Source organism: Lycium barbarum, chromosome 2, assembly GCF_019175385.1.
Source record: "Lycium barbarum isolate Lr01 chromosome 2, ASM1917538v2, whole genome shotgun sequence".
Lineage (NCBI taxonomy): Eukaryota > Viridiplantae > Streptophyta > Magnoliopsida > Solanales > Solanaceae > Lycium > Lycium barbarum.
This window is the reverse complement of record NC_083338.1, coordinates 65,111,623-65,130,565: the sequence shown is the minus strand read 5'-3', so window position 1 is coordinate 65,130,565 and position 18,943 is coordinate 65,111,623. Positions and strand designations below refer to the sequence as shown.

General features: G+C 39.4%; 1 protein-coding gene across 1 annotated transcript in view; it reads left to right on the top strand.

The window, feature by feature from the left end:
- LOC132628621 (uncharacterized) overlaps window positions 1-7,814 on the top strand; it is a 69,756-nt gene extending 61,942 nt beyond the window's left edge. The window contains exons 3-4 of the mRNA XM_060344388.1: window positions 7,388-7,482; window positions 7,537-7,814. Coding sequence (XP_060200371.1) covers window positions 7,388-7,482; window positions 7,537-7,814 — 373 coding nt within the window. The remainder of the gene's footprint in view (window positions 1-7,387; window positions 7,483-7,536) is intronic.
- Window positions 7,815-18,943: the final 11,129 nt, after the last annotated feature.

Here is an 18,943-nt window from a genome sequence, read left to right as displayed (position 1 = left end):
CCGTAAAATCTACATTCAAGAGGATTCATGCTAAGGTTAGGTCTTAAGAACACTCTTAAGTTCAAACTAGTATAATTAACGAGCTAACAAAATTTGGGCAGCACTTCTCCTATTTTGTCGACTTCCACCATATTACATAACACCTCCCAAAAAACCATAACAACATCCACAATATCATAATCAAGAAGTTATATACAATTTATCTCAAATTTGTCCAAAATCCCTTTTCAAGTTCATCTCATAGTCATCTTCTTCACTTCAACACTTTATGACTTCTCCACTTTAATTTTTTTCCTTTCCAAGAGTTACTAAACCTTTACATTAACTCAAGCATGTAAATAAGATGGAGAACGTACCTTACAGTAGAAAAAATTCACCTCACTTAACTCCTTCTAGGACCAAGTTCATCACAACTTTGGGGAGAAACAAGAACAATCACCTTCCATGGATTATCTTGAGGTTTTGAAGTTTGATCTTCTCTCTTGATGATATGGAAAGGTTTAGAATGTTGTGGAACCCTCAAGAACTTTCAGGAACTCTCTAGTAATGTGGGTAAATATGTGTTAGAGTTTGATATGAAAATGGGATCTTTTGGAATTTAAAAATGTGCCTAGTCGCCCCCCCCCCCCCCACCCCCGCATCAATTTGCAGTGGAGATGCGTCTCTGCATATGGGATATGCGGCTGCATCTCCCCTCCTCTCCAAGGCGTTGAGTTTGGGTAGAAACCTCAGCAAAAATGGCGAGTTTTCTGCCAATATTCGGCCTAGCATACTGAGTATGTGGCCGCATATGTCCCCATTTTCCCCGATTTCGCGAAAATGCGTCCATTTCGATTCTTTTGATCTCCAATCCTTATGGAACCTTCTTGGCACTTATATAAAACTTTATTAACCATATAAGGGGACATATAGTTTCTCCTCCAGGAAATTCTAAGGAATGTATATGTTACACCTCAAAAAATCTTCACTTAGTTTCCGTTGTAGGTAATCTAAAGTAAGCTCGGAGAGGTCATGGAACCCTTATAAGGCTAATCAATACTCTTAAAAAGTGTTAAACAAGTGCCTAAAGGTTCCGGGACCAAGAAAATCGAAGAAAATAAATTTGTTGGAAAATTTGCAAAAAAAGTTGGCAAAATTTGGGCAGATTTTTTAGTCAACTTTGGAAGGATATATCTCCTAGTATATTAGGAGTTTTAAGGTGTTTCAAAATCTTAAAATGAAGTTCGTCGACTCTAGTTTCCAACGAAACAAACCGTTCGTCAATACGACATTGGAGTAGAGAATCATGGACATTACAAGTTAGGCTGACGGAGTAAAAACGCACTGCTACAGTACCAGAATTGCTACAGTACCCGGCCCGAACCACACCTATAAATACCCCTCTAACCCATTAATTTTAATTATTTCTCACCATTTCCTCATCCTCCACTCTTATAAAGAGTTCTTGAAGAACTATTGAGAGTTCTATAATTTTCCATAACTCTCCATAACTTTCTATAATTTTCCCTAATCTTCCATAATACTCCATAATCTTCCATAACCTTTCCAAATCACCAAGAGAGAATATTAACATCAAAACCTCAAAAACATTTATGGAAGATAATTGTTATTCTTTCTCTTCAAGGTGGTGATGAAGTTGATCTTGGAAATGGATGAATAAAGTGAAGTTCTTCTACTAGAAGGTATGTTCTTTCTATTATTTACATGATTAAGATGATGTAAAGGTTTAGCAATTCTTAGGGAGGAAAGAATCATAGGAGAAAAATCATAAAGATTTGAATTGAAGTTGGTGGCCATGAGGTGAGTTTGAAAAGGAATTTTGGATTAATTTGAGATAAAATTAAATATAATTCTTTGATTTTTGTATTATGGATGTTGTTATGGTTGGTTGAGAAATTGGAAAAACGTCGTGTAGGATATTTTATGGTACATATTGGTGTTGGAAATGGTGTTATTGTTGTTGGTATTGATGATGTTGTTGTTGGTTGTTGAATTATGAATTCGGGCTAGGCATATAAACAGGGGAGATGCTGCCCGAATTTCAGCAGACTTTAAGAAGATTAAATTTGAAGGCTTAGGATAAGTATATAGCAATGGGACTAACCATAGTATGAATGATCTTATATGTAGATTGAGAGACCAAAAATAGGTGGGAAAGCCGAGACGTGAAATTCCAGGTATGTTAAGGCTAGACCCTTCTTTCTAAAGGCATGATTCCTTTCTTATGAATCCAATATATGTTTTCTATAGCATTCTTATTCCCAAAAGTTAGAAGTTCATTATTTTTACAAGCTTTTTATAATTCTAAAGATGAGATGTTTTCTATGATGATGATGATTCCATTTCTAGAAATTCCAAAGCTTATGATTTTAATGCTATTATGAGATTATTTAGTTTATTTCATGAGTTTCATGAATTGATCATTGTTGTTGATCTCACCTTATGAATTGTTCCTTCGAGGTAAGATATAGCGATGATGATTATTCCACAATATAAATCGGAGGTTACCAACCTTACGTCACTCCGATAGAGTTGTAGCTTTTGATTGGGCTCTCGTGCATGCTTATGTTATCTATGATTACACCGGGCCTAGTTTGCCGGGCGTGACACCACTTCGGTGGGCTACTGATGGATAATGATAACACTGAACCTAGTCGGCTGGGCATGACACCACTAGTGGGCGGCGAGTGATGTTTACCTCGGACGCGGGCTAATGTTTATGCTACGTATATGTATATGAAAATTATTTCTTAAAGTTAAGCATGCATGGTATCCGCCTTATGAGGCAATTAGATGTACAAGTTATTCCCTTATCTCATGTTATGCTATATATTTTTCATGTTCGGTATTTTCCTGCTATGTTACTATTCATGCCTTACATACTCAGTACATTGTTCGTACTGACGTCCTTTCTTGTGGACGCTGCGTTCATAACCGCAGGTTCAGGTAGCCAGCTGAGTGAGCCAGACCTGTAGGACCTCTCCTCCGTCTCAGCCAGCGATCTCTATTTGGATCGGAGCTTCAGCCTCTTTTTGGTATGCTATCTTGCTGTGTGCATATATAGGTATGGCAGGGCCTTGTCCTGTCCTTTCTACAGTTTGTATTCCATAGAGGTCTGTTGACAGTTGTGTATAGTGGGGATGTCATACGGCTTTGGTTGTTTCTCACTTTTGAGGTACAGTGTAAATATTGACCGAGTCGGTCTGCGTCGCCATCTTTGTTCGTATGCTTATATATATGTATATTCACATGCATGATTTATGAGATTCTAAGGTAATGTTTATCGTATAAATGTTATAGCAGATGGTATCGATCGAATATCAGTTGAAATGGGCCACCACGTTACCTTGTATAGAGTAAGAACGAGTTTAGGGGTGCTTGATCCGTAGTGGTCGGGCACTCGTCACGGTCCATGGGTTTGGGTAGTGACAGTATAACTCAAATGATACGAAATCTTCCTAAAACATGACTCAAATTCCAATTCCTTCCACGAACTTACTTCCATCGATTCCTTTAACTTCGAAACCTTAAGGTACACACTTAAAGTTATCAAGTACCCTCCGTAACATTATAAGGGCTTCATTCCCACTTTAGGCTTGTGTTAGTTCACTCATGATGCAAACGACACGAAATTTCCAAGGTGTAACAAAGAGATCGCTTTTTGGTATAGACTGCTCCAAATCCTCTCTTTGTACTATATGGATGAGTCATTTCTCTTGTTGTCCCTTTTCATGGCACTTGAGAGGACTTAATTTTCCATTTTTGTTCTATTTATGTTTCTCATACTGCCACTTGTGCTGGCAACCTTCAAATTATGCTATATATGTCTTAATTTCACGGGGCACTTGCTTATGGAGTGTCCAGGTTTTCCACAAACTGTGCACCATTCCCATTCAGTAGTTTCTTTGTTTGCTGGTGTCTTGTGGCACCCTAGGCCAGTGGTTGCACTACGTGTTTGACTCGTAAGTTTTTAGGGCATTTGTGACGAATGTGTCCAGCGACTAACACTTTCGAGATCTTTCCTCATTCTTTCTAGGTCTAAACATAATTTCATAGATTTCTCTCTCTTCGAATGTACATCATTTTTCATTCTTTTGTACCCGCTCCCACCTCCAATTTCTCTTCACTCTCTGCAGGCGCTCCAGCTTTATGTCTTTTTGCTTATGAAGTTCTAACTTAAGATATGTGACCAACAGACCAAGTTCACTAACCTGTTCTTTTGGTGATTCGACTTTCTTTTCAGCTTTTATTTTGCTAGCTTCCAGCTAAATGGATTCATATTTCAGGCTGGTGTAGGCATTAAGTAGCTGGACCCTTTTTGTGTTCATATCTTGATAATCATTTATTAGGGTACTCATTGGGGCGGTGAGTTTTTTCTTTGAGAATATGTCAAGCTTGTCTTTTAGATCAAGAGCGTTGACATCAAAGTCTTCATCTGTATTTGATTCAGAGTCCCCAATAGCCATGAGAGCCACATAATTTAAAACTCTATCGGGGAGACATAGAGTCTGTAAACCCTGGATTTCTATTATGGAATCACCATAATCATCATTATCATCATCACTATGAAGAGTATTTATCAATAATATCTTAAGAATCTTCAAAGTTATGAGCTTCTAACATTTTCTAGGAATAGGACATTACGGATATCTTAGATGGATTCACAATAAGGAAATCATGCCATAGGAAAGAAAGGGTTAGCCTTAGCATACCTTTTACGTCTCCTTATTTACTTAAAATTCTTCTGCAAAGTCCGCAATATGTACATTCAAGAGGATTCATACTAAGGTTAGGTCTTAAGAACACTCTTAAGTTCAAACTAGTATAATTAACGAGATAATGAAATTTAGGCAACACTTCCCCTATTTTGTCGACTTCCACCATATTACAAAAAAAACTCCCAAAAAACCATAACAACATCCACAATATCATAATCAAGAATTTATATTCAATTTATCTCAAATTTGTCCAAAATCCCTTTTCAAGTTCATCTCATAGTCATCTTCTTCACTTCAACACTTTATTACTTCTCCACTTTCATCCTTTTCCTTTACAAGAGTTGCTAAAACTTTACATCAAATCAAGCATGTAAATAAGATGGAGAATGTACCTTACATTAGAAAAACTTCACCTCACTCAAATCCTTCCAAGACCAAGTTCATCACAACTTTGGGGAGAAACAAGAAAAATCACCTTCCATGGATTATCTTGATATTTTAATGCTTGATATTCTCTCTTGATGGTATGGAATAGTTTGGAATTTTGTGGAACCCTCAAGAAATCTCTAGAAATGTGGTGAAATAAGTGTGGGAGTTTGATATGAAAATGGGATCTTTGGGGTTTTAAAAAAGTACCAAAGTTGCCCCCCTGCATCAATTTGCGGTGGAGATGTGGCTCAGCATATTGGATATGCGGCCGCATCTCCCCTCCTCTCCATAGAGTGGAGATTGGGAAGAAATATCTTCCAAAATGGTGAGTTTTCTGCCAATATGCGGCCAAGCATACTGAGTATGCGGCCGCATATGGCCCCATTTTCCCCGATTTCGCTTAAATGCGTCCTTTTCGATTCGTTTGACCTCCAATCCTTATGGAACCTTCTTGGTACTTGTATAAAACATAATTAAACATCTAAGTGGCCCTAGAGTTTCTCCTCAAAGCAATTCTATGCAATGTCTAACTCAAATGATACGAAACCTTCCCCAAACATGACTCAAATTCCAATTCGTTCCACGAATTTACTTCCACCGATTCCATTAAATTCGAAACCTTAAGGTACATACTTAAAGTTTTAAAGTAACATCCTTACACTTTTAAGGGCTTTATGTCCACTTTAGGCTTGTGTTAGTTCACTCATGATGCAAACGACACAAAATTTCCAATGTGTAACATTCCTCCGCCCTTAAGAACATTCGTCCTCAAATGTTAGACTCTTTGGGATTCTACAAACATTTCACCAGAGTTTCCCCTGTTATATCCGACTACCATCCTATCACTACCACCCAAAATATACAATGTCTCTCAAGGCTACAATAACCACAACAATAGTGGCCACACACGACCAAGGAATCAAAAAAAGGAAGTGTTACACCTCATAGTTATGTATGTTAAAGATTTGATATATGTAAGTCATTCTAGTCATGGACTAGGATTACCTTTGAAGTTATATGACCCTAAACACGTTCATGTTATATATGTGAAGGGTTAAGTTTATTCTTAGTAAGTATTGGAAGGATTAGAGATTAAAACAAATCAAAGAGAGCAAATTATCGGAAGGGCATTTGACGATCCATTTGACAGAACGTAGGGTGTTTGACGGCTCGTCAAATAGTAGAGCCTCCACAGTGAAATGGTCATAGTGAGATCTGTCTGATTGGGCATATTTGATGGTCCATTTGACGGACCGCAGGATGTTTGACGGTCCATCAAAATGGCCGTCAAAGTTGTGCGCACACCACTCCTGTTGGGTACGGACAACACCGATCCTTGATATGGCCAGGTATGGATTTCACCGAACCTACATGGTCGGGTATGGTATTATTATATGTATATGTATATGTATGAAAGGTTTTTTTAGAGAAATTTTAAGTAAGTATGATGAACGTCTCAATAGGTATAAATGGTTCTTCTACCTTATGTTATCTTTTATGTTTTTATCACATTACTGCTTATGCCTTACATACTCAGTACATTGGTCGTACTGACGTCCTTTTGCTTATGGACGTTGTGTTCATTCCCGCAGTTGGATAGGGAGACAGACTTGACCATTAGGCTGCTTCATCAGAGATTGCCTAGAAAAGCTCCATTTGATTCGGAGTTGCTGCAGTTGGTACTATTCTTTTGTGTACATATATGGGCATGGCGGGGTCCTGTCCCGTCTTTATGATGTCGCATACTCTTTGTAGAAGCTTGTAGACAAATATGTATAGATAGATATCCCTGAGGCTTATCGGCTCATATTTTGTACATTATTTTGATAGCCTTGCCGACTTATGTATATATATGGGCATAGTTAATGATGATTATATAAAGGTTCCTACGTCCGATGGAAATTGTGTCATTGGTGCATGGTAATTTTGAGTTAGTCATCTGGCTCACCTAGATATGATTATGGGAGTATGGTGAGAGGTGCCCGGTGGGTTTGATCTGGGTGCCCGTCATGGCCCTCCGGTTGGGTCGTGACAAAAGTGGTATTAGACCAGTTCGTCCTAGGGTGTGTCTACGAGCCGTGTCCAGTAGAGTTTTGTTTATGAGTGTGAAGCGCGCCACACTTATAAATAGAAGGATGCGAGCATTTAGGATTGAATGACCTTCTTTATCCTCGTAGATCGTGCAATAAAGCCATGATATAAAAATTTCCCTTTTTGTTAAACGTGTGTTATGTTTTTAGTGATGCATGTAAAGAGAAAAACTACAGAGCCCAAAAGGGCAAGATAGTGGCAGGTAGGAGAACCGAACGGGTACCGCCAACAGATATAGAAGAGGGTGAGTACCAGAATGAGGTTCCATCTCGGTCCTCACACTCATTGCCTATTTCAGAGGAGCATGAGGGAGCCTCAGCCCCAGCTCCGACACCACCAGTTCCTCTAACAGAATCCTCAGGCCAAAAGGTGAAAGAGGCCATCTATTTACTGACTCAGTTAGTCACCGCTCAGGCCCAGCGGCAAGGTGCGGGTCATGGTGATAGAGCTGCCAGCAGCAGAGCCCGTGATTTAATTAGGTTGAACCCTCCAGAATTCTTTGGATCAAATTTTGATAAGGATCCGCAGGGCTTGATAGATGGAATGTTGAGAACATTGCGGTTAATGCATTCTTAAGATATTGAGTCGGTAGAATTGGCCTCCTATAGATCACGAGATGTTGCGGTTTATTCGTATACAATTTGGATGTCTTCGAGAGGAGTCAATGCGCCTCCACGGGTATGGCAAGAGTTTGTAGATGCTTTCCTCTCACACTATTTTCCCCCAGAGATTCGACGGGCTAGAGCTAATAGGTTCCTGAATCTTAGACCGGGAAATATGAGTGCCCTAAAGTATAGCCTCCGCTTCAATTCTTTCGCTTGGTATGGTCCATCCATAGTAGCTGATATGAGAGATCGTGTTCATTAGTTTGTGAATGTCTTAGGGCCACATTTGATGGATAAGTGCTTAACAACCTCACTTCAGGAAGGTATGGATATTTCTCACATTCAGACCCATGCCCATAATTTGGAAGAACGGCAACAACAACAAAGAAGTGAGCGTGAGCATGATAGGGGTCATAGTAAGAGGGCTAGATCCTCGAGTCCAGCTATTGAGCTTAGAGGAGGACAGAGGCAGCAGTATTCAAGGCGCTCGGGCCATTCAGAGATTAGTGCACCTCCACTATTTGCGGGCTAGAGATTTTGTAGACCTATTCACTTCGGATGGGGTTAGAGTTTTAGAGCTTCGGGTTTTCAGTACAGGGGTGACTCAGGGCAAGCAAGACCACCCTTACCACAATGTACTCAGTGCAGGAAGCTACATCGGGAACAGTGTCAATTAGGTTTAGATGTTGGCTATTCTTACGGTAAGCTAGGCCATATGATGCGTGACTGTCCCTGGAGAGGTAGTGGAGGTACGGTTTAGCACACAGGATCAATAGCTGGGTCTTCATCATCTATACCCCCTCCGGGGCAAGGCTCACAGACACTAGTTAGTCGTGGTTGAGGTAGAGGAGGAGCGCTTAGTTCGAGTGGTCCTCAGCACCGTATCTATGCACTGGCTGGGCGACATGGTCTTGCGTCCTCCCCTGATGTTGTCACAGATGTATTATCGGTATTCTCACGTGACGTATATACATTGATTGATCCAGGCTCTACATTGTCATATGTTACTCCTTATATAGCTGGTCGATTTGGGGTGAAATCTGAGTCAATTAAACCTTTCGAAGTGTCTACACCCATTGGTGATCCAATGATATCTAGTAGAGTATATAGAAACTGTGTAGTCGTGATTTGTGATCATCATACTATGGCCGATCTACATGAATTTAAAATGGTAGATTTTGATATCATTATGGGTATAGATTGGTTGGCTTCTTGCTATGCCAATGTTAATTGTAGAAAAGAAATGGTTCATTTTCAGTTTCCAAAAGAACCAGTTTGAGAGTAGAAGGGTAATACAGCGTCTCCGACAGGTAGGTTTATTTTCTATCTCAAGGCAAGAAAGATGATTGCTAAAGGCTGTATTTTTCATTTAGTTCGGGTTCAAGCTATAAAAGCCAAATCTCCGATTCTTCAATCTATTCCAGCAGTGAATTTGTTTTCGGCTGTGTTCCCGGATGAGCTTCCAGGTCTTCCACCCGAGCGGGTGGTTGACTTCGCTATTGATGTGCTGCCGGATACTATGCCCATATCTATTCCTCCTTATAGAATGGATCCTGCAGAATTGAAAGATTTGAAAGGGAAATTAAAGGACTTGCTTAAGAAAGGCTTTATTAGGCCTAGTTCATCGCCGTGGGGAGCACCAGTGTTGTTTGTAAGGAAGAAAGATGGCTTCTTGAGAATGAGTATTGATTACAGACAACTGAATAAGGAGACGATCAAGAATAAATATCCACTTCCAAGCATCGATGATTTATTTGATCAATTGCAGGGTACCAAAGGGTTCTCAAAGATAGATTTAAGATCCGGGTATCATCAGGTGAGAGTTCAGGAGAAGGACATTCCCAAGACAACCTTCAGAACTAGATATGATCATTTTGAGTTTTGGGTAATGTCATTTGGATAAACTAATGCACCAGCAGTGTTCATGGAATTGATGAATAATGTGTTTAGGCCTTTTCTAGATTCATTTTTAGTGTGTTTATCAACGATATCCTGGTATACTCTCGATCTGAGGTAGAGAATGCGGATAATTGACGTGCGGTCCTTAGAGTTCTTCAGACTCGGGAGCTATATTCAAAATTTTCAAAATGTGAGTTTTGGTTAAATTCTGTGACTTTTCTGGGGCATATTATTTCGACTGATGGCATTCAGGTGGATATCTAGAAGATTGAAGCTGTAAGGACTTGGCCGAGACCTACAACACCTACGGAGGTTCCTAGTTTTCTGGGTCTTCCTGGTTATTATCGAAGATTTGTAGAAGGCTTTTCTTCCATCTCAGCACCACTAGCAAAGCTGACTCAGAAAGTAGCTAAATTTTAATGGACGGATATTTGTGAACGTAGTTTTCGAGAGCTGAAGAATAGATTGACTTCGGTCCCAATTGTGACACTTCCAGAAGGACCGAAAGTCTATGTGATGTATTGTGATGCTTCAAGCGTGGGGTTAGGTTGTGTGTTGATGCACCATGATAAAGTTATTGCTTATGCTTCAAGGCTGTTGCGAAGATACGAGAAAAACTATCCAACCCATGATCTAGAGTTAGCTGGTGTGATTCATGCATTGAAAATGTGGAAGTATTATTTGTATGGTGTTCATGTTGATATTTATATAGATCACAAGAGTCTTTAGTATATTTTCTAGCAGAAAGAGTAGAACTTGCGGCAGAGGCGATGGATAGAGTTGTTGAAAGATTATGATGTTAGCATCCTATATCATCCAGGGAAAGTGAACGTCGCAGCTGATGCTCTATCGGTAGCTTCTGTGAAGTTCAGCCAGATATGAGTGAGTTAGCTCGTGAGCTTTAACAGTTATCTATCCTAGGAGTATGGACTAGGGCAATAGGGGAGTTACCATTCAGAATTCAGTTGTTTCGTCATTGGTGGTTGAAGTAAAAGAATACCAGTACGAGGATCCCATATTAGTTCATTATAGAAACACACTTCCTCAAAAGAAAATGTCATCCTTGGAGATTTCTGCAGATGCAGTTCGCCGATGTCGAGGCAGATTGTGCGTTCTTGATGTTGCAAGATTACGTCATCAGATTCTGGAGGAAGCCTATTGTTCACGTTATTTTGTTCATCCCGGAGTGATGGAAATGTATCATGATCTTAAATCCATATATTAGTGGGATGGAATGAAGAAAGGCATACCAAAATTCGTAGTTCAATGTACAAACTGTTAGCAAGTAAATATTGAACATCAAAAGCCCGGTGGATTGTTGCAAGCTATGGAAATTCCGACTTGGAAATAGGAAGTTATTAACATGGATTTTATTGCTGACTTGCCTCATTCTCGGTGAAAGTGTGATTCTATATGGGTAATTGTGGATAGACTTATAAAGTCAGCTCATTTCTTGCCTGTCAGAACTAAATACGTAGCTGAGGATTATGCAAAGCTTTATATCAAAGAAATAGTACAACTCTATGGTGTTCCAGTATCTATTATTTCTGATAGAGGAACCCAGTTCACAGCTAATTTCTGGAAGTCATTCCAAGAAGGTTTAGGGACTTAAGTGAGTCTTAGCATAGCATTTCACCCGCATACTGATGGACAAGCTGAGCATACCATTCAGACTCTCGAAGATATGCTACGGGCATATGTGTTAGACTTCGGAGGTAGTTGGGATGATCACTTATCGCTCATTGAATTTGCTTATAGCAATAGTTATCATTCCAGTATCCAAATGGCCCTGTATGAGGCTTTATATGGGCACAAGTGTCAGTCACCAGTTGGGTGGTTTAAAGTGGGAGAAACTAAGTTAATAAGGTCAGACATTGTCCAGCAAGCCATGGAAAAGGTCAAGCTTATTTAGGATCGATTATTGGCAGCTCAGAGTCGTGAGAAATCCTATGCAGATAATCGCCAACGAGACTTAGAATTCTAACTTAATGATTGGGTATTCTTAAAGGTGTAACCTATGAATGGTGTGATGAGATTTGGTAGGAGGGGCAAGCTTAGTCCTTGGTATATTGGGCCCTACAAGATTGTACCCAAGGCACGCCAGGTGGCTTATGAGTTAGATCTACCTCCGGACTTGGAGTTAGTTCACCCGATTTTCTATTTGTCGATGCTTCGCAAGTGCATTGGAGATCCCTCCAAAATTGTACCTACAGATGACGTCTAGGTCACTGAGCAACTATCCTATGAGTAAGTCCCCATTGCTATTCTAGATAGGCTAGTTCGGAGGACCACAACAAAAGATGTAGCCTCAGTTAAAGTTCTATGGAGAAACAATAATTGAGAGGAAATGACTTGGGAACTTGAGGAGGATATGAAATTCAGATATCCACATTTGTTTCCACCCCTAGAGGAGGTTCAGACAGAGCCACCATTATCTTCAGGCACGTAACACTCCCTTTTTACGATTTCTCGGTCGTGTGTGGCCATTATTGCTGTGGTTGTTATAGCCCTATGATGCATTGTATATTTTGGGTTTTTGTGACAGGATGGCAATGGTATAGTTATAAGGGAAACTGTGGCGAAATATTTATAGAATTCCTATGAGTTCAACATTCGAGGACGAATGTTTCTAAGGGGAGAAAAATATTACACCTCGTAGTTCCGTATGTTAAAGATTTGTCGTATGTTAGTCATTCTGGTCTTGGATTTGGATTACCTTTGAGGTTATATGACACTAAGCATGTTCATGTTATGTATGAAAAGGGTTAATTTTATGCTTAGTAAGTATTGGAAGGATTAGAGGTTAAAACAAATCAAAGAGAGCAAGTTATCGGAAGGGCATTTTGACGATCCATTTGTCACACCCCAACCTTGGTAAGGCGTGACCGGCACTCAGCACCCTACGGCAACCGAGCGAACAAACTGTAACTCACGTTTTCTGTATCTCGAAAGGCAACATAAGACCAAGGTACTATAAGCCATAGGGGCACAAGCCCAAAAGATAACATACTTACGTCTTCAAACTAATCTCGAGTGCATGTGCCAGTAAGGCTATCAATAATAATGATACAACATAGTACAAGTCGAGATAATTATAAGATATCTAACTGTGCATATCTATCTACGAGCCTCTAAAGGAGTACATGACATAAAGTGGTCGGAACAGGGCCCCGCCATACCCATGCAAATACATATGCAGCCATGCTGACTCACAGGGTAACTACAAAGCAAGTAGAGCGCCACGACTCAGACTGCTGAGCTGGTATCCTTACCGAAAGATCCGTAAAGCTGTATCTCAAAACCTGCGGGCATGAAATGCAGCGCCCCCAGCAAAGGGACGTCAGTACGAGCAATATACTGAGTATGCAAGGCGGAAAGTGCAACAAAATAGCCATATACTAAAGATGAGAAGAATAAGGATCAACGTGGCATTTCTGAACTACGATGAAAATCTAGCATATGTATACATACCTCTTTATCTTCTTGCTATCTTTACTTGGTCCGTATACCCTACCATTGTCCTGGTTACCTTATCACCAAACGCTATCTGAACATATGTTGCGGCGAGCAACCCGATCTATATATGATACATGTCTCTCTATACTCTCGCATACTTAACCATATCTATGTACAGTACTGTGCCTTTATCTTACTAATCATCCTATACTAACTGCCCAACTGATCAGTGGTAACTGCCCGACCGGCTGCAGTCCGGTGGTAATCGCCCGTCCGATTATCGCCCGACGGTAGAGCGTAACTGCCCGACTGATCAGCGGTAACTGCCTGACCGGCCGTAGCACGGTGGTAACTGCCCAACTGGCTGCAGTCCAGTGGTAAATATATATATATCTGCCGAACCGGCCGTAGCACGGTGGTAATAACTGCCCAACCAGTCGTAGCCTGGTGGTAAACACATATCTGCCCAACCGGCCATAGCCCGGTGGTAACATCTGCCCGAATAGTCGTAGACCAGTGGTAATTAAAATCAACATCATAACTAAACATCTACTAGTAATCTCTATGCCCTTTTCGTGGTCACCACTTAACCGTAGGGTCTACATAATCACATAAAACTTATAATCACAAATCAGGTCATTAGTACTTCTTCCCGCTTGACTAAATATTAACCAAGTCCTAAGATACAACATAACCCTTTCTTCGAACATTAAATACTTCATTAGGGACCCTCTACTAGCACCCTATTCATGTCCCACAAAACATTCCTTAAGACACCTTCCTAAACTCGTTTGATTATTAGAACTATCGTCATCGCTATATCTCACCGTGAAGGAACAAGTATCATAAGGTGAGATCATTCACAATGAATAATTCCAAAGGTCAAGAATAAGCTCAGTAATATCATAAGGATCATGAGATTCATAGGCTTCTAGAATTTGTGGAAGCAACTATTTCATGGATATAGTACAAAGGTTTACAACAAGGAATCATGCCTTTAGAAAGAAAGGTTTAGCCTTAACATACCTGGAATCTTGCTCCTTGACCTTCCCACTTATCTCCTGACTTGTAATCTACATATAAAATCGTTCATACTATTATTAGGCTCACCATCATACACTTGTCTAGTCCTTCAAATAAATCTTTCTAGAATCTACCGAAATTTCGGCAGCATCTCCCCTATATATGCCTAGCCCGAAATTATAATTCAGCAACCAACAACAACAACGACAATCACATCATTTCCAACACCAATATTTACCATAAAACATCCCACACGATGTTTTCCAATTTCCACAACCAACCAACTCGCTATACAATTATTTAACTACTTTGTCTCCGTAAATAAACAAAAATTAACATTAATAATAGGAGTTTTGTACCTTATTCTTGTTAAAACAGTGATATCTTCAATATCGACCTTGAATCCACCGCAAAACCATACTAGAATCACATCCATGCATTTATCCGAGCTTCGATTAATACTCCGTTTGCTTGAAAATTGCTTACTTTGTGATCTCCTCTCTCTCTCTTCAATTTTCTGGAATTTTCTGGGCAAATCTTGTGAAAAAAAGGGGTTTCTTACCCTTTTTATAAGGGTCAAACTCGGGTCAAATTGGGGGGGGGGGGGGTACTGTAGCATTTTACTGTAGTAGCACGCGTTTCTCCTCTATCAGCGGAACTCGTAACGTCCATAATTCTCTACTCCGATGTTCTATCGACTATCAGTTTGTTGCGTTGGAAACTAGACTCGATGAACTTCAGTTTAGGATTTTGTTTTGCTTCAAAACTCCTCATCTACTAAAAGATATTCTTTCTCCAATTTGGGCCAAAATTGCCCCTCATATTTTCTTCCAAGTTCCAACAAATTTAATTTCCTTAATTCACTTGCCCTTCAATCCTTTCATAGCTTACTATATGAACATAAATCCTTATAACCATAAGTTAAACACATATAAGCTCACATATTTCCTGAAAGGTAGCTCGAATCTCAACACATGAAACTACGGGGTGTATCACCATTTGACGGAATGTAGGATGTTTGACGGCCCGTAAAATGGTAGAGCCTCCACCTTGAAATGGTCACAGTAAGGTCTGTCTGGTTGGGTATATTTGATGGTCCATTTAACAGACTGCATGATGTTTGACGGTCCGTCAAAGTTGCCGGCGGGATTTTAAGTGAAGCTTTATATATTTCGTTTTTCGCCATTTGGACTCATTATTTCCCCATTTCAGACCCTAGAGCTCTCCAAAACCCTCTCCCCAAGTTTATGTGCTAATCCCGGCTAAACCCAAGAGGATCAAGAGATTCAAGTGCTAGAAAGCTTACTAGGGTTTGTGGAGCTCAAGAATTCCTCTGGTGTTGAAGTTGGAGGTTTCACTCTAGTGAAGTAATTTGATCCAAGGATTGTTCTTGTGTGATTAAGGTAAGCTTTTACATCCATTGCATGTAGTTAAGGTTGTTTGATTGCTATACAACTTGGTTGAAGGAGGAAAATGAAAAGAGAGTTCAAATATGAATTTGAGGATATTTTGAGTTATAAATTAACTTGAGTTATAATTTTTGGCATGTTATGAGTATAATCTTGATGTGGGTGGTAATAATGATAACGAGGAAGTGTTGTGTACAAGTGTATATGGAGTTGTGCTGAAATTATTATTATGGGTGATTATGAAAGGGAGTTTTGGGGATGGAATGGAGCATAACTTGAATGAAGTCTCTTAATTATGGTATTGTTGATAATGTCATTGCTGATTGGGAGTTGTTTTGGAATTTGGTAAAAGTAGATGAAATAGGGGAAATGCTGCTCAACTTTCGCTAGCTCAAAAATTATACTAGTTTGAACTTAAGAGTGTTTTTGAGTCCTAACCTTGGTATGAATCCTCTTGAATGTAGATTTTTCGGACTTTGGAGGAGAACATTAAGTAATTAAGAAGACGAAAAGATATGTAAGGCTAGCCCTTCTTTCTAAACACATGATTTCCTTATTGTGAATCCATTAAAGATATCCGAAATGTTCTATTCCTAGAAACACTGGAAGCTCATGATTCTAAAAGTTCTCATGATTTTGTTGACCTTGTGTATTGTCGTCAATCTTGTCTAATGACAAGTTGACCCTCTAAGGAAAGAGATAGTGATGATGATGATAATGTTGCTCTTACTTATGTATTCCTATATATAGATATATATATATATATAAAGTTGTGGTGTGACACCAAGCCTAAATGGCCGGGTATGATATCTATTGCGCGCACACCACTGTAGCTAGGTACGGACAAAACTGAGCCATGATATGACCGGGTACGGAAGACACCGAACCTACATGGTCGGGTATGGTATTATTATATGTAAATGTATATGTATGGAAGGCTTTCTTTAGAGAAAGGTTAAGTAAGTATGATCAATTTCTCAAGAGGTATAAATGGTTCTTCTACCTTATGTTATCATTCATGTTTTTATCATGTTACTACTTATGCCTCACATACTCAGTACATTGTTTGTACCGACGTCCTTTTATTTATGGATGTTGTGTTCATGACCGTAGGTGGACAGGGAAACAGACTAGACCCTTATGCTGCTTCATCAGAGATTTCCTAGAAGAGCTCCAATTTGATTCAGAGTTGTTGTAGTTGGTACTATTCTTTTTTTAACATATATGGGCATGGCGGGGTCCTGTCCCGTCTTTATGATGTCACATACTATTTGTAGAGGCTAGTAGACAGATGTGTATAGCTAGATATCCCTCAGCCTTGTTGGCTCATTTTTTGTACATCATTTTGATAGCCTTGCCAGCTTGTGTATATATATGGGCATAGTTAGTGATGATTATATAAGGGCGCCTTCGTCTGATGGAAATTGTGACATTGGTGCATGGTAATTATGAATTAGTCATGTGGCTCACCTAGACATGATTATGAGAGTATGGTGAGAGGTTCCTAGTGGATTTGCTCCGGGTGCCCATCATGGCTATCAGGTTGGGTCGTGACAGAAAGCATTACGTACTTGAAGATAATGGTGGCTCTATCTGAACCTCCTTTGGGAGTGAAAACAAATGTGGATACCTGAACTTCATATCTTCCTTAGCTTCCCAAGTCATTTCCTCTCTATTATTGTTTCTCCATAGAACTTTAACTGAGGCTACATCTTTAGTTCTGAGTCTCCGAACTTGTCTATCTAGAATAGCAGTGGAAACTTCTTCGTAGGACAATTGCTCGGTAACCTGAACATCGTCCACGGGTACAATTCTGGAAGGGTATCCAATATACTTGTGAAGCACTTGTTACACCCCGTAAGAGTCTGTGCTATTTTAATTAAGACAAGAAAAAAATGAGTTAAGAAAGTTCAAGGAAAGTTAATCGAGTTAGTAAGAATATCGTTATATATATATGGTTGCCTTAAGTATCCCGAGGTGACATCGTAACCTAAAGGATTTGAAATCGCGTTATGAGCGTATATGAGGTAATGTGAGTGCCCTTTTAAAGTATTTGAGATTATTAGTAATGTTATAGAAGATGGATAAAAGATATGAATATATTTTTGCGATTGGAGTTTCGTCGAAGCTTCGTAAGTTCTCCAGTTACGTTTAAGGTTATTGTGATTCTCCGGACCCTTCGAGATGTGTATGGATTGTTATGTATGTATATGACTATGTATATGCATGTATAAGAGGTTACACGAGGGTCGGAAGAGGATTAGAAGTTAAACGAATCTGAACGAAATGAATCCGAACAACTTCAGAAAAATCTCGGACCAGATTTTTAGCCCATATTGTTGGAGGCATATCTCCTAGTATATGAGGAGTTTTAAGGTGATTTAAAAGCCTAAAATTAAGTTCATCGAGTCTAGTTTCCAACGCAACAAACCGCTCGTCAAAAAGATATCTGGATAAGCAAATATGGACGATGCAAGTTGGGCTGGCGGGGCAGAAAATGGTGACCCGATCCAACATTCACATTCGGCCCATGAGGCCCATTAACGTCATAAATATAAGGAAAAATTATGTGAGGGATGATCATTTTCAGATAATATCTTCCAAGAACATTAGAGAGAGAGAGAGAGAAAACTTCAAGGCTAAGGAAGCCATTTTGATCAAAATCCGAGCTCCGAATCCCGAAGCTCATGAAGAGAAAAACGTTGTACGTTGCGTTGCCTTCAATTTGAGATAAATATTGGTCTTGGGGGATGAAATTTTCGTGGTGGATCTTCTGATAAGGTATTTATAAAATTCCTTTTATGTTATTAAAGTGTTTATTTAGAGTTTTAACGAATTAGAACGGAGAAAACAGCATTATAAACCCGTTTGTTGTTTTGTTGAAATTTATGGGTGAGGGGCTGTTTTAATTGAAATTGATGGACTGATTTGAATTAATATTTTGGTTGTGTTAATCATGGACTATGTGAGGAGAGTGAAGGAACTTAATGGTTATTAAGTTGTTGTAGGAAAACATACAACTTTGTTATGGTTTATGTAAAAATGGAGATGAAAGTATCAAGAGGAAAATTATGATTTTGATGGATGATGAATATGATAATGTTGATGTTGGTTTGACCTTGTAAAGTTTGTATGAAAATTTTCATTTTATGTAGAAAGAAGATCATTGATGTTAAAACCTATTTCGTTGTGAACTTTGACGTCGTTTGGTGTTGTTGGGTTATTGTTGTTGAATGTTTTGAGCCGAGCTAAGTCTCGGGGGTGTTAGATTTATAGGGGAAATGCTGCCGAAATTTCGGTAGCCAAGTATAAC